Genomic DNA, 17,058 nt, shown 5'->3' with positions numbered 1-17,058 from the left:
TCCTCTCCACCTATCCTCTCCTCTATCCCTCTTCTATCCGCCTCCCACTCTCTCCCTATTTATTTCAAAACCCCCTTCCCCTCCCCCTTTTCTGATGAAGGGTCTAGGCCCGAAACGTCAGCCTCTCTGCTCCTATGATGCTGCTTGGCCTGCTGTGTTCATCCAGCCCTGCACCTTGTTGTCTCTAATGAATACATTGTTTGTTTTAATTTTTGTGACGCAATAAACTTATTTGCCCATTTCAAATCTACTGGCACCATTCACACAGCCAATAACTCCTCAAAGTGATTTCCATGTATTATACGTCCCCTTCTTTGTCTTTCTTGGAATTTGATCAACATTATCATCAGATAATGGTTTTAAGCCGCTTTAGCTTGCCTACTGTCTAGCCTGTCATATCTGGGGAGAACACATTTCTATGTCTCTCCCTGTGAATATGTGAAGGAAATGCATTCTAGCGAATTTAACAGAGCACAGTTGTTTCAAGGAAATGGATGGATTGTTTCTTGGAGGTGTGGACTCTGAGGTGCAACAGTGGTAGTAACTACAGGATATAATATATAACTATAGGATATAAGGGCCCTGAGTTGATGTTTAGAATATAGCAGATGCTAAGGACTTTTGTGGTGCAGTGGTCATGTCCATATCTCTGAACCTTGAGGCCTGGGTTCAAGCCCCACATACTCCAAATAACAAGTCTGGACTGGTTGACTTAGGTACCTGCAACAGATGCTAATGTCCATTAACATGCTGTATCTGAAACCCAGACCTGGACTTTGAAGGAGAAGCAAGGCATGAGAGACAAATATGTGCTGATGTCGCTAGTTGAGCCACTGCAAAAAAGTATGAGGGAGACTAAATCATTCTGCTGTGCTCTTTTAAGTAGATACTATAGCAATGTGTATGAATATAGGAAATGCAGCATAGGATTTAAATGTTACTTATTACAAAGTGTTTGAAAATTAAAGTGCATGATAACAAATGCAGTTGATGGATATAGAGATGTCTCAGGGACAGAAAGTAAAGAGTAAGGCTAAATGGATTTTTGTTTCAACAAGTCAGAGTATGAGTGCTGCTGTGCTTTAGCGATTTGATCTGTGGTTTCTTCAATTCTCCATTTAAATATAGGATTTGGACACAGACACAACAAAAATTGAAGGTACTGAAACTAGCCAATATTAGATTAGGGGGAATAATAAACTGATGAAGGCCATAATAGATTGGAAAAGCGCAGAAGGATTAGTGGAGTGAACAGGTTTTGCATGCACTTCAATACAGAGAAAAAATAAATACTATTTTTGGAAAGAAAATAAGTAAACATAAATATATTTACAGCAATCTGCAGTATACATAAATCTTAAAGTGGGAATATGGATAGAAAAGAGCATGAACCCCAGATAAGCTGTTAAATTTAAATCAGACTCCCAATTAGTTTATGGAAATCTGGTTTAAGCATATTAATAAAGTGTCCCACCTCTAAAGTGGGGCACTAGCATGGCACATTAACAATCAGTGTAAAAAGACTCAACTGTCGCATGAGAACAGATTCAGGCACATTCTGTCTGTTTTAGGCCTAACCCAGAGGAAACCAGTTTGAATCTTGCAATGGCTTAATACCAAGACCAAAAGCTCAGTCATTGAAAACGCAATTAATTACATATGAAATGAAGCATTTTGAAGAATATGACTGGGCAAGGGCAGGGAAATGGCTTACAATAAGCAATTCTAATTAATGAGCTAAAAATAGCGTAAAAATTGTAAAGTGATTAATAGAATATTGTGGTTAGTTTTGAGTGCCTTATTTTAGCAAGCATGTCAGGCTACGAACAGAGAACAGAAGAGAATCATTATGACAGCAGGGCTGAAAGACGTCTATTATGGGGAAACACAAAAGAAACTGAGGCTTTTTTCAATGCAACAAGGGGCTATTTGAAAGAAGTGTTTAAAAGGTGAGGGGTTTTGGTTAGATAAACTGAAAATAGCATTTCCACTCATTAGCAAATTGACAATAAAGACCACACATTTAAGCACTAACAAGGTACAGACTGTAGTTACTTATTCAATGAAAGCTTCCCTGTGTATACGCATTGTTGGAGAGTACATCCTGAAATGTCCTCTTGAGATCGTGCAATCTGTGAGCACTGGACAAAACAGGTCGTGATGGTTTCTTGTGGAGATTGTGGTGACCAGTAGAGCAGTAATTGCAAAAATGCTGCTACTGCTGTCCACATTGCCTCCATTGCTAAATGTGATGTTCGGCTAGGGTAACTGTAACACAAACTTTTCAACCCATTGTCCCAACATGGGCATGGAATCAAGTGTATCTTCAACATAGTTTGTATCTAAAACAACGTCCTGGGTCACAAAACAGATTGTACTGGTACTGAGCACGTCAAACCTTGCTAAAGTGTTGAAATTTTGTAACTCTTCACCATCTTGATGTTCTTCTTTCTCCTGAATATATCAATAAATCATCTAGCAATGCAAAGAAAACTTACAATAGGTTCAGATTGCAAGGAATCTAAAAAGAAGTTGGCTTGACCAAAGAAGTAAGAGACAAAATGAAGCTAAAGAAAAATCTGACAGTAGTACAAGAACTAGTGCAGATCCCGGCAACAGAGAGAGGTGGCAAGAATCATGAAAGATGATGAGAAAAAAAGAATATGAAAAGCAATTTGCAAGGGATTTCAAGATTTGATGTAAGGGAAAAAAATGGGCAGAAGTGATGTGGGATTATTGAAAACAGATAATGATGCTATTATCACTGAAAGTAAGAAAATGGCAAACATGTTGAACAGTTATTTTGTACAAGTATTTTACAGTGTGGAAAATCATAAAATGTGGAACATCCAAGGAAATAAATCATGATTCAGGGAAGGATACCCACAAAATTAACAAAAGTAATGTAACAATAAAAAGAAAACAATGGTGCTATTAAGTGACAAATTCCCAGCATTTCTATCCCTGGTTTTTAAAGGAATAGATGACAACATTGCAAATCCCTGCACTCAAATCTTTTAAAGTTTTCTCTATGTGGGAACAATTAATTTGGATTAGAAATTTGTGCTCCTCGTTGCTAAAGGTGATCAGAGTGACATAGCATTGTTTTTGTAAAGGAGAGGTCATACCTGAAGAACCTGATCAAATTATTTAAATTGGTAACTAAAGTTGTAGCCTGGGAGTTGTCTAAGGCTGCTATTTATGTGGACTTAAAGCATTTGATAAAGTCCCTCCTAACTCTCCAATGGCTCACATTGTAGCTCTAGAAGCTGAAGCAAATTACTGATCAGGTTTGGAAATTGGTTGAGCCAAGAGACTGGGTAGGAATAATGGGCAGGTAATCTGATTGGCAGGACATGACTTGAGGATCTCTGTATGTGTACATTGCCTTTAAGAGAGTTCACCTTTAATGACTGCATGTGTTGTGGTGTTTAAATTGTAGTGACTGCCTGGCAGTTATTCTTCCCTGAATCTGCAAGCTGCATACACACACTGGGTAAAAACTGAAACTTTAAAATGTTTTTACAACATGAGTAAATGCTGAGCTGTTATGAACCACTGCAAACAGCTTGAGGAACAAAATCAGTCAGTTGTTAATCTGGAACAAAACCTGGCTATTGTACATTAGGATAAGTAAACTGTGGAATAGGAACTGCTGTCTATGAAAGAAAGAATTGACAACATAAAAGGAATGATTGACAATAAAACTGGTAATTGTGGAAATCAAAAAAACCTCCAGAAAAAGTTACCATCATGATATGTGAACATATCTGTATATTATTTATACATTAGAGGCTCATGGGCTCCCTAGTTATGGCAAATCAATAAACCTTCTTAAAGGCAAGGTAAACATATAACATGACCCTTCTCTCCAAATGAAAGTTCACCTTCCAGGACTCCATGTGCTGTATGTATACAATGTTGTGACTCGGCCTGACTGTTAGTCTGCTGTATATCTGCAAGTGCCATGCAGAAAAATCAGTTAATTTAATCTAAAACTGCTTCATAATTTGAGGTGTTTTACTGGCTTAAAGAAACCAATTCAGAGAAAATCAATAGCAATTGATTATTAGACCATTTTAACATGACACTGCAAGGATCTGTGTTGGCCCTCAAATACTCACCATATTTTTACTAACAACTCCAGATAATGGGATAGAAAGCTTCATATCAAGGTTTGCCAATGAACCGAAGATAGAGTCATTGTCCGTTGTGTAGATAGAAGAATAAATTTGCAATTTAATAGTGACAGATTAATGAATGGTCAAAACTACCAAATGGATTTCAAAGATCATTAATTTTGAACCTAAAAGAATAGAACAGAATACTTTATAAAAGTAAAAAGCTGGAAACTGTGATGTCCAAAACTACAGGGGGCCCACATGAAAAGGTTAATGAAAGAGCATAAACAGGTACAGGGAACAATTGATAAGGCTAATGGACTGCTGGTCTTTGTATATGAAGCAAAGGAATAGAAGTTATGCTATGTATAAATGAAGTTAGCTGGTTAGACCAAACCCGGAGTATTGTAATCAGAGATAGTAGGAACTGCAGCTGCTGGAGAATCTGAGATAACAAGGTGTAGAGCTGGATGAACACAGCAGGCCAAGCAGCATCAGAGGAGCAGGAAGGCTGATGTTTCAGGCCTAGACCCTTCTTCAGAAAATTGTATTGTAATCAGTTCTGGGTACCAGACCTCAGAAAGCATATCACCATGTTGGATTGGAATAATACCGGATTCCAAGCATGAAATTGCAATAATAAATTTCACAAACTAGGATTGGAGATATTTTCTAATTAACCTGTTTGGCGTTGTTATGACACACCTTGAATCCAGTTCTCCTGGCTCAGAGGTAAGCACCCAGGAACTTAGAAGATTAAAGGGTGATTAGATCAACATTGTCACAACATTACTAGGAACAGATAGAATAGATGTAAAGAAATCGAAATGAGGAACTCCTTCTTCACTCAATGGGGTGGTAGAAGTTTAGAACTCCCTTTCCCAAATGGAAACTGATGTTAGATCAATTGTTAAGTTTATAACTGAGACTACTCTTAGTGAAGGTGAGTTCATACAGTTAGGTCATAATTTAGACACAATCTCACTGTCTTTCTTACCTCTAGGCTTAAAAATTCTAATACTCTCTTTGTTGGTCTCCCAAACTCCCATTCTCCATAATTTCAGCTCATACATGCTGCTACCTTTATCTTATTACACACCAAGTTCCATTCACCAATTACTGATGTGTTCACAAGCCTGCATGTTCCAGCATCTCTAATTTAAATTTCTCATCTGTGTTCAAATCACTACAGCTGTGTTCCTTCCTAGCTCAGCCACCTCATTTTCAACTGCCTGATATTCTTGAATCCTCTCACTCCAGCCATTTAAGCACCGCCAACCCCCACCACCCTTTTGTTCCACTATAGGTGGCCATGTCTTCTATCAACATCTTGGCTCTGAGTTCTAGAATTGCCAACTTAATCCTCTCAGCTCTTCCAACCTTTGGATACCTTCTCCTAAATTTTCATCCCTTTGACTTTTAGTCACCCCTCCATGAAGGTATTCCTTTCTTTGCTGTCAATCTTTGACTGCATGTTTGAAAAGGCCAGTATTTTGGTTCTGCTTTGTTAAAGGCTTTACATAAACGTAAAGTACTGTATGCAAATAGTCAGGTAATTTAAGAAGTGAACAAAGGGGAAGAGAAGAGAAGTCACATCAAAATCAACTATCCGAGGGGGGAAACTGGGGATTTACTAAACTGAGACTGAATATCAAAGCTACACTTGCAAGCTAATTAAACACACTGCATCAACTTTAAATTGTGCAAAGAAATAAGCAAGAGATAACCTGTGATTTTTTTTGTATGCAACAAGAGTTAACACTTATAAAAAAAAACCATTACCTTGGTCCACTTCCACTGTATCCAATAGGGATTCTGCAAAGCTTGTAATATTGTACAGATAGCAATGACCAGAAAAAAAAGACTCAGTTGATCCAATGATTCTTTTAATGTAAAAGTCATGGTTTTACATTGATGGAGAAAGTCTCTAACATGGGAGAGACTAATAAAATGCAAGATATTCCCTTTAAGCACAGGGGAAACTGTTTTGCAACCATGAAAGAATCCCCGTGAGCCACTACCAGCCCAGACACACGTTCCCAAGGGAAATCTGAGTGAGATGTCTTTCAAAATTTGCCTTCAGTCTATACATCAAAAAAAATCAATAACAACATATATATCACAGCAGAGTGAGTGGCTGTGCAGTGAATCTAGATTCTATAAAAGGGGAACTGTCAATCTTTTGGGAAGTTTTAGGTAGAGTATGTTACCTTAAAACAATCTACTTCAAAAAGTCTACTTTCAAACTGGGGCATTGGCTGTCGAGAGAATTTATGATGCAGAATCCACCTACAAACCCCACAAACCAAGGCCAGAGTTAAATTTTGAATAGACTGTTTTGTTTCCTCATAGACTGATCTCAGTGTCAGAGACTTGGGCTGGATATGCAACACTTACCTGAGAATTGTCAAACTGTTTAAACTCTGGCATAATTTGATGATTAACAGTGTGACTTAATCCAGCCTCCAACCACATGCTTTACCCACACCCCACCAACATATTTCCCATCCAGTGCCTCCCTATCAGAATTCCCACTCTCTTGCTAACATCTGACCTGATTAACCATTCCTCTCCTCTACCACAACCCCCCCTCCCCCCCAGATGCCCATTCCTACTCAGTCCTTACCAACCTGGCTGCCAATTCCCAACCGTCTCTTCACCTATTCACTCATCACCCACTCATTCACTGAAAACCTTTGAGGTCTTTAAACCTTATCTGAAAATAACAGCTGATGTCATTAAACTAGGGTTTGACCCTCTTCTGTGGATGACTACCCAGATCATTGCTGCTAAAAATGGGAAGGGAGGAAGCAGCCAGGAGGACACAAAGTTTGGAGCACAGTGACTTTTGCAATCAGTGGCAATCGCACTAGCTTGCTGGAGGTCAGAAAGTTAGTGCAACAGTTGTATAGGACACTCCATGTCCTTCTGGTCATTACTGTGCCTGGCCCTTGACCGTCCTCTGCCATTCTTCTCCTCCTTTGCCGCAGCACCAACAAGTAGTGCATACACAAGACACACTCTGTCCTCCTTAAGTGAAGTGTGGCCAACAGGCTGGAAACGATTTGGAGACAACACAGTGCGGAGCTGGAGGAACACAGCAGGCCAGGCAGCTTCAGAGGAGCACGAAAGCTGCTGTGCTCCTCCAGCTCCACACGGTGTTGTCTCTGACTCCAGCATCTGCAGTTCTTGCTATCTCTGGAAATGTTTTGATCAGATTTGGCCCTCATACCTCACTGCTTGACAGTGGACCAATGTGATCTCACTGATACACATCATATGCAAATCTACGCAGTTTGCCATATTTGGATAAACAAATAAAGACGGGTAGATGTTGTTTCCAATTGTGCTCCTCTGTTTCTCTTTCTTTTCCTTCAGTATGAATGAGTGCAGGATCTAGTTTCATGGCTAACAGTTTTTAAATTACTTCCAGTTAAATGATGTAAAGACAGAAGCTATTCTTTTTGCACTCTGCCACCAACTCAGTCAGCTTGCCACTAACCTCAAGCCCTCACCAGCCACTGTTTTGAACAAAATTGTTATCCCTTTGATGCTACTCTGAGCTTCTTACCCAAGATTCATACAATTACGAAGAAACTTACCTGCCCATCTTCCGCACTTCAGGTCACCTTTAAGCTTGACTATTCCAATGAATTTCTGGTCATTTCTACTCTCTGGTCTGTGCTCTATCCCAGACAAACCTCCACCTTCTAGTCTGCGCTCTGTCCTAGTCAAACCCCCAACCTCCGGCCTGTACTGTATCCCAAACCAACCTCCACCCTCCAGCCTGTGCTCTATCTCGGATGGGGTTCAGCTTGCCAATCACCTCTGTACTCAATGACCTTTTATAGGTTGTGCACTTCACCTTTTCAAATGTAAAGTTCTCCTTGTTGCATTTAAGTTGCTTTGTGGCATCATTCCACCTTAACGTGGTAAACTACTCCAGCTTTACAACCCTTTGGGAATGTTGTATTCCTTCAACTTTGAGCTCTTTGCAACATATAACATCAACACTAAAAATGTTTACATCCCTCCTGCAAACATTGGTGCACCTGAGATCCAATTGATCTGATGGTCTTCATTATCTTAATTTATTAGTAATCGACATATCAGACATAGGACCAGCTTCATTCAGTCCACTGAACATAGTCCACTATACAAATAGATCATGATTGATCATCTACCTCCATCTCCATTTTTCATACGATATCAATGAACAAGTCATCCAATGGAGTATAATGTGGGAAAATGTGAACTTTTGCACTTTGGCTGGCAGAATAGAAAGGGAGCATATTTCAATAGACAGAGTTTGTAGAAGTCAGTGATCCAGAGTATTCAATCTGGGCAACTTGGTACATAGAACCATAGAATCCCTACAGTGTGGAAACAGGTCCTTCAGCCCAACAAGTCCACACCGACCCATCCTCCTGTAACCCACCTGATCTACACCTCCCTGGACACAATGGGCAATTTAGCATGGCCAATCCACCTAGCCTGCACATCTTTGCACTGTGGGAGGAAACCAGAGCACCCAGAGGAAACCCACGCAGACACAGGGAGAATGTGCAAACTCCACACAGACAGTCGCTCGAGGGTGGAATCGAACCCGGGTCCCTGGCGCTGTGAGGCAGCAGTGCTAACCACTGAGCCACCGTGCTGCCCTATGAATCACAAAAAGTTAGGTTGCAATTGCACCAAATGATTTGTAAGACAAATTTAGTTGAGAATTTAATTTAATAAAGAACTTATACGATAGCATTAAAATCAATCCAGAAAGGATTACTCAACTGGTTCCTGGAATGAAGGAATTAAAAGGAAAAGGTGTATAGGTCGGGTCAGTATCCATTAAAGTATAGCAAAATGACAAGTGGTCATATTACAGATAGAAGATCCTGAAGGGACTTGAAAGAGTGAATGGTGAAAGGATGTTCCTTGTTGTTGAACTAAGCACCATACTTAAAAAATAAGGAGTTTTCCGCTTAAGGTAGAGATGAAGAGATGTGTTCTTCTCTCAGTGTCATTAGTCCATGGAATTCTCTTTCCAGGAGAGCTATGGAAGCTGGGGCATTGAATACTTTTAAAAATGACTTAGATCAATTCCATTCTAAAAAGGAGTTAATTAACCCATCTCATCTTGGGACCTAGAAAATTACAGGAAAATCCCATTTGCCTCCAACAATGTGCCTTAAAAAGCCCTTAATTGGTTGAGTTGACACTTAATTACAATGGGTAGCCCTACTGCCCCCTATCCTCAACCTCTGTCTAGGCCAACGGATGGGGTGGACCTGAGTGACCAGAGGACAGTTAGTGGCATGAAATTTGGTCACTAAATCCTGACTAACGGCCAATGCAAACACCAACAACAAAAAAGTGTCCATCAAGTAGCCTAATGCTTCAGGGTCGAGCTTCTTGATTGAGCAGGGTTGGATGCATCACAAGCAAATTTGTCACAGGTGTCTGCATAAGAGAAGCAGATGAAATATGAGCAAAGTCACTTCACAAGAAGTTAATCAGGCTCAAAAAATGGGCACCATCAGATTTCCATCTGAGAGCACAAAGCCACTAGAAAATGCAATTATTACAAAGGATATCGGGTAGTATCCAGCTTCCTTAGATATTTTCACTTCCGTGATCCTAATGTATTTCTACCTCAGTGATTTACATGGAAAACTACATTAATGGATAATCCATTGAATGTTAAAATGATAGGACATACAAGAGCTAAATAAGATGCCAGCATTTCTTTTCAATCGATCAATACTGCACTAAATAAACTGACTGTTTACTAGCAGTCGATTATCCTGGTTCTTGATAAAGTTAGTGATTTTGTTACCAACATTAATTCTCCACTCTCGTAGTTACCACGCACCATCTCTGTACACTGAAATGATTTCTGTGTAAAAAAGAAACTGGAGGAACACTACACCCATGCATTCTGCTTCCTGATAAAACAATAGACGCTATGGGAGTGATCTCAAGGTTCTGATGTTATTTTAATTGCTCAACAATGTTAGTTGTGAAATCAAACCATTCCTCCAGATGTGGTGTGCCCTTTTAGCATTATCTTATGTCTGTTTGAAATTCCATCTGCATTCATATCCATTGATATTAATTGCACAATATATCAGAGAAAGGTTCATGCACTTGCATTATTAGTAAGCTGCAATTCCCCACAGTGAGTTCTTGGTCTAAAGCCAGTCCATCATATCAAGGATTAAATTGGCTGGCAGGCATTTTCTATGTAGGAGGGCAGAACAGAAGCAATAAAAATAAGTAGACAAAAGGCTGGAGGCTGCTATGGCTATTGAGTAGCCTGAGACAGGAGCATAGCATACATGCAAATATTTAATGTATCCCATGGACTACCAAAGACCCTCTGGTCTACAGAGGGCAAACCTGACTACCAGTATTATGGCAGAGAGGTCATTAAGGTAGGAGAGTTGAATATAGCCTAGTCCAGGCACAGGCGAATGCCTGCTCATAATAAGAACACCCCAAAAAAATCTCTGTGCAGCATGCAGTCAAAAAAGAATTCAGACACTTTTCTTTGGTTAAGCCCCATGAACAGGAGAATCCACCTTGGGTCTACAGCAAACCTGCCCAAACTTTTCCCACGGTGGCCCCAATTTGTGGCTTGCAAACCATCGTGGCCCGTCAGTGAGAATTGAGTTGGTGGGGGAGGGTGGAATCTGACAGCGCAGGTGCTGTACGTGAGAGCGGGAGGTTAGCTGTTATAACTCAGTCAGAGCTTCAGAACTCGCGACCACTGAAGTTGGGTAGGAGAGGAGCAGAGAAATGGAGTTTGGGGGCCGGGGAGGTAGCGTAAGTGGAGATTGGATTTTAAAAAATTCAAAACAAAACAGAAATACTTTACTAACTTTACTAAGACCTTCCACCCCAAACCTCAAGTTCACCTGGACCATCACTGATATCTCTCTCTCCTTCTTGGACCTCTCTGTCTCCATCTCTGCTGACCACCTCCAAACCAATATCTATTTCAAGCCCACTGACTCCCACAGCTACCTAGACTACACCTCCTCTCACCCAGCTTCCTGCAAAAATGCCATCCCCTACTCCCAATTCCTCTGCCTCCGCTGCATCTGCTCCCAAGATGAGGCGTTCCACTCCCGGACATCCCAGATGTCCTCGTTTTTCAAGGACCGCAATTTCACCCCCTCAGTAATCGAAAACGCCCACGACCGCATCTCTCGCATTCCCTGCACCTCAGCCCTCACACCACCTCCCCACAATAAAAACAAAGACAGAATTCCCCTCATCCTCACGTACCACCCCACCAACCTCCGGATTCAATACATCATTCTCCGCCACTTCCAGCACCTGCAATCTGACCCCACTACCAAGGATATATTTCCCTCCCCACCCTTTTCTGCCTTCCGGAGGGACCACTCGCTCCGCGACTCCCTCGTCCACTCCACACTCCCCACTAGCCCAACCACCCCCGGCACTTTTCCCTGCAACCGCAGGAAGTGCTACACCTGCCCCTACACTTCCCCCCTCACCCCCGTCCCAGGCCCCAAGAAAACTTTCCACATTAAACAGATGTTCACCTGCACATCTACTAATGTGGTATATTGTATCTGCTGTTCCCAATGTGGCCTCCTCTACATCAGGGAGACCAAGCAAAGGCTCGGAGAACGCTTTGTGGAACACCTACGCTCAGTTCGTGACAAACGACAACACCTCCCAGTCGCGAACCACTTCAACTACCCGCTCCCGCTCCCTGGACAATATGTCCATCCTGGGCCTCCTCCAGTGCCACAACGATGCCACCTTAAGGCTGGAGGAACAGCGCCTCATATTCCGCCTTGGAACCCTACAACCCAATGGTCTCAATGTGGACCTTACTAGCTTCAAAATCTCCCCACCCCCGACCTCATCCCAAGACCAGCCCCTCCTCTCATCCCCACCTCCCTGACCTGTCTGTCTTCTCTCCCACCTATCCGCTCCTCCCACCTCACTGACCAATCCCCACCCCAACTTCACACCTACACTCAGCTTCAGTAGCTTCAATCCCGCCTCCTTGACCTGTCCATCTTCTCTCCCACCTATCCGCTCCATTATCTACCTGCTATCACTGCCCCCCCAACTATTTATTTCGGAGCCCCATCCCCTCCCCCATTTCTGAAGAAGGGTCCTGATCCAAAACGTCAGCTTTCCTGCTCCTCTGATGCTGCCTGGCCTGCTGTGTTCCTTCAGCTCCACACCTCATTATCTCAGACTCCAGCATCAGCAGTTCCTACTATCTCTGAGTGAGAAATATCAATCAATTGGTTTCAGATGTATAGCCCTGACTGCACTGCAGATTGTTTCTGAAAGGGGATCCCACATTTAATAATTAACTGTGTTTGGATCGATCAATATAAATGCCCGAACAACAAAGTCATACTTAATACTGAAAAGTAGGTCACTGATGGATGACAGACAACTGGTCACACCTCAACAGCTTTGAACAAATCTTAAAATAAAGCTCGAAGAGACAGGCATTGATTTTCAATCACTATGCATTGTGTCCTTCAATTGTGAATCCCTGCTACAAACACGGGGAGGCCAGATACAGAATCACAGCTGAAGAATGGCCTTCAGGCCTTAGTGAGGGCCAAAAGGACACTTAAGCCCTTACCCCAAATTCTTCTCTCCAAACATGTTTCTCCTGATATTCCTCTGCAGCTTTGGCAAGTCTCTGTAAGAAAACACAAGACAGTTGATTAACTTTGTTGTCAGAAATATATTTCAATCTTTTCTCACTGACTGATCTGAGATACTGTCTAACAATCAAAAACATTTGCACATGGGAATATCTTTTGCAACTGTAACAAATTCTTCATTGCTCGCTAAGTTCCAAAGTTGATGGAGGTTTTAAATATTCATGTTGTTTCTGTATAAAGCAGTAAATTTACATATAATACATTTGCAAATCTACCACACCTTCAAGGTAGAAAATAGGTCTTATGGCTCACCAGTGAATAGGGTCCCTGCCTTTGAGCCATAAGCTTAAGGACTTGTTAACCATGGAGGGTACATTAATAACATGGTCAAACAGGTTGATTACCAACCTGTCAATACTTCCAATAGGCAGGTGGCAAAAGCAGGAGACGTGCCTGGTCAGTCATGGTTTATGCAGAGTGGTGTCTCTCCAGCCATAAGCTTTTGATGATAGGCAACCTACCAACTACAAACAGACATCAATACATGTTGTGACTACCTCATGTTCTCTAGACCTGAAAAGGCCTCAAAATCTCAGCATTCCAAACATTTCACACAACTACCTGGGAAAAAATGTACACAGTGAACTAACAGAGGTAGTAGGTGAATAAGGCACAGGGTCGCAGGAAGGAAATTACGGAGATTTAGGCCATCCTGGTTGGGGTCATAGTCACCAATGTTGGCACAAATTGTGGGGATGTGGAGAATGTTTAGATGCCCCTTTAGTCAGCGTTATGGAGGGTTCAAGTTGCAATGTGCAAGGAGCAGAGATGGTGTTGCAGGAGATTAGAGATAAATTAATAATTTTCCATTTGTCAAAGTTATGTCTATTTCCTTCTGACAAACAGAAGTGTCCAGAAGGTGTTTCTAACACTAATGAAGAAAATATTGCCACAAAATTTTGCAATTTTGATTCAATGAATGTTCACCGTGATCAAATGGAGTTTATATCAATACTGCTGTTACTTTATAGTTTTTATTGACTCAGCCACTGTGCACTAGATTCAGTCAGTGCCAAGTGATTGTGATTTCAGAGAAAGACAAGTGAGTGACAAACAGCTGAGTGAGACACAGAGTCTGAAAGAAGGTGCAACACAAGAAAGCTTGTATCTTTAAAGCACCTTGAACATCTCAGAAAAGTATCACAAAAGTCCTCACAAAATAATATTCAAATTTGGTCAGTATTATTACGCGGGCAATAGGTTTAGGTACCTAATTTCCATGAAGAACAATGTGATGAATAGTTTAATTGTTTTTTAATATACCCTTTCTCTGGTTGTGCTGCTAAAGAATACGTACAGTTTCTGCTGAAGTAAGGTAAGTATTAACTTTATTAAGAAACAATTTCCTGTGGTTTCATCTTGCACAAGACTGACAGCAAGATTATGTGACTGCCACATATGTCATTGGATGTGAAAAGGAATGTGGAATTAAAAGTCTAATAATGATCATGAAACCACTTGTTGATAATAATCACACTCCATCTGCTTTACTAATGTCATTTAGGAAAAGAAGTCTTTACTTGATCTGGCCTACATGTGACTCCACAGCAATGTAGTTGACCCTTAACTGCTCTCTGAAAAGGTCTAACCAGCCATTCAATTGTATCAAACCACTAAAAGTATCAAATGCCTGAAACTAACAGACCACTAGACAATAATCTATGCACCAGAAACAACAACAGTACATACCGGTTGAGAAACAAAATCAGGAAAAGAAGGATGTTTGGAAATGTTTTTACAGCCGAACACCATTTCAACAATAAACTTAAAACAAAATACCTGTCAACCTTGCAACATGCGCCTTATCACCATCTGGAGACCAGTGCCACAATTAGGAGAGCTGTCTCACAGACTAGTTAAGGAACAGTCTGACATAGTCATACTCACAAAAACACACCTCACAATGTCCCAGGCTCTACCATCACAATTGTTGATAAGTGTGAGGTCATCCGTTTTGGTAGGAATAACAGCAAAATGGACTATGTTTTAAATGGTAAAAAATTGCAGCATGCTGCTGTGCAGAGGGACTTGGGTGTCCTTGTGCATGAATCGCTGAAGGTGGGATTGCAGGTGCAGCAGGTAATTAAAAAGGTAAATGGAATTTTGTCCGCCATTGCTCGAGGGATGGAGTTTAAAAACAGGGAGGCTATGCTGCAGTTGTATAGGGTCCTGGTGAGGCCACACCTGGAGTGTACTGTGTGCAGTTTTGGTCTCCTTACTTGAGAAGAGATATACTAGCACTGGAGGGGGTGCAGAGGAGATTCACTCGGTTCATTCCAGAGTTGAGAGGGTTGGATTATGAGGAGATACTGAGTAGACTGGGATTATACTCATTAGAATTCAGAAGAATGAGGGGAGATCTTATAGAAACATGTAAGATTATGAAGGGAATAGATAAAGTGGAGGCAGGGAGGTTGTTTCCGCCAGCAGGTGAAACTAAGACTAGAGGGCATCGCCTCAAAATAAAGGGAAGCAGATGTACGACTGAGGTCAGGAGGAACTTCTTCACCCAAAGGGTTGTGAATCTGTGGAATTCCCTGCCCAGTGAAGCGGTTGAAGCTACCTCACAATGTTTTTAAGGCAAGGCTAGATAAATTTTTGAACAGTAAAGGAATTAAGGGTTATGGTGTGCGGTCGGGTAAGTGGAGCTGAGTCTCAAAAAGATCAGCCATGATCTTATTAAATGGCGGGGCAGGCTCAAGGGGCCGGATGGCCTACTTCTGCTTCTAGTTCTTATGTTCTTAACTGTCTTTTATAAGTTCTGGCAGGACAAACACAGCAGGATGGGAACAGTGGTATACAGTCAGGAAGGAGCAGCCATGGGAATCCTTAAAATTGATTCTGAAGCACAAGATATCTCATAGCTTGAGGTAAACATGGGTGAGGAAACCTCCTGCTGATAAGCACGTACTGCCTGCCTGAGCTGATGAGTTAGTACTCCTCCCTGCTGAACACTGCTGGAGGAAGCACTGAGGGTGGTAAGGGCACAGAATGTACTTTGAGTGCGGGACTTGAATGTCCATCAACAAGGGTGGCTTGACAGCACCACTACTGACCAAGCTGGTTGAATCCATAAGAACATAAGTGCTAGATTGGGTCTGCAGTCAGTGGTGAGGGATCTAAAAAGAGGGAAAAATAAACTAGACCTCATTCTCATTAACCTGGCTACAGCAGATGCATTGGTCTATGACAGTGTTGGTAGAAGTGACCACCACATAGTCTTGTGACACAAAGTCTCATCTTCATACTGAGGCTACCTTGCACTATGGTGTATGGCACTGCCATTGTGCTAAGTGGGATAGTTTTCAAACAGATCTAGCAACTCAAAGCTAGATATCCATGAGGTATTGTGGGCCATCAGCAAAGGCAGAATTGAATTCAAAAACAATATGTGACCTCAGTGTTACATCTGGAGAACAGAGTCACAGTGTTGGTCACCATACTTAGAGTAAGATGTTAATGTGTCAGCATCCCGATGGCCATTCTTTCCTATATAGTTGTATCTGCATTTAACCAGCAATCCATTGACAGTAAAAGTATTAGTCCACCCTGAAGAGAGAACAAAGTGCCAGAGAAATGCAAATGTTTCCTTCCTTCAGAATGGCGTGTGGAAGAGGTAAATACAAAGGATCATACAATAAAAAAACACAGAAACTGATCAGGAGGTAGAAACTGTAGTCAACATTACCACAGAGAATCAAAATCAGGAAAAGAAGGGTGTTTGGAATTTTTTTTTACCAGCTGAACACTGTTTCAACAATAAATTTAAAACAAACAAGAAAACCGGGCATCTAGACGTCATGGTAGAAAATAATGATATGCAGTTCACATCATAAAAACAAGTTTACAGTCTAGGCATGAACTGAGAGTTGGAAAAAGCTCAAACAGGCAGTGTCTAAAATGTGTAAAGTCATGCTTTAAGCAATATAGAGGGACTCATATGAACATTGAACAAAATGCCTTTCCTTTCTTCAATATATACTGACTTTGTGGATGATTATTGTAAATTTAGAAATAGAAGGTTTGAATCAGCTACAACAAAATGTCCTATTACAAAATACACTTTCAACAGGAAATAGCATATCAGTGAATCCTTTCTGCATTGCAAGCTAATCATTATTCCCAACATTAAAAACCTGGAAATGTTTATCTAACGTCCATGCAAAGATCAGATAGCACAAAACATCAGCACATTTTGCCCACTCTCTCTC

General features: G+C 41.2%; 1 protein-coding gene across 1 annotated transcript in view; it reads right to left on the bottom strand.

The window, feature by feature from the left end:
- The window catches only part of LOC109931996 (voltage-dependent calcium channel subunit alpha-2/delta-1), a 612,802-nt gene that overhangs the window by 402,659 nt on the left and 193,085 nt on the right, over positions 1-17,058 (bottom strand). The window contains exon 4 of the mRNA XM_048609958.1: positions 12,763-12,822. Within this exon, the coding sequence (XP_048465915.1) occupies positions 12,763-12,822 (60 nt within the window). The remainder of the gene's footprint in view (positions 1-12,762; positions 12,823-17,058) is intronic.

The sequence above is a fragment of the Rhincodon typus genome, chromosome 22 (genome assembly GCF_021869965.1).
Source record: "Rhincodon typus isolate 14 chromosome 22, sRhiTyp1.1, whole genome shotgun sequence".
Classification (NCBI taxonomy): domain Eukaryota; kingdom Metazoa; phylum Chordata; class Chondrichthyes; order Orectolobiformes; family Rhincodontidae; genus Rhincodon; species Rhincodon typus.
The sequence above is the reverse complement of the archived record's forward strand: the minus strand, read 5'-3'. Positions and strand labels throughout refer to the sequence as shown.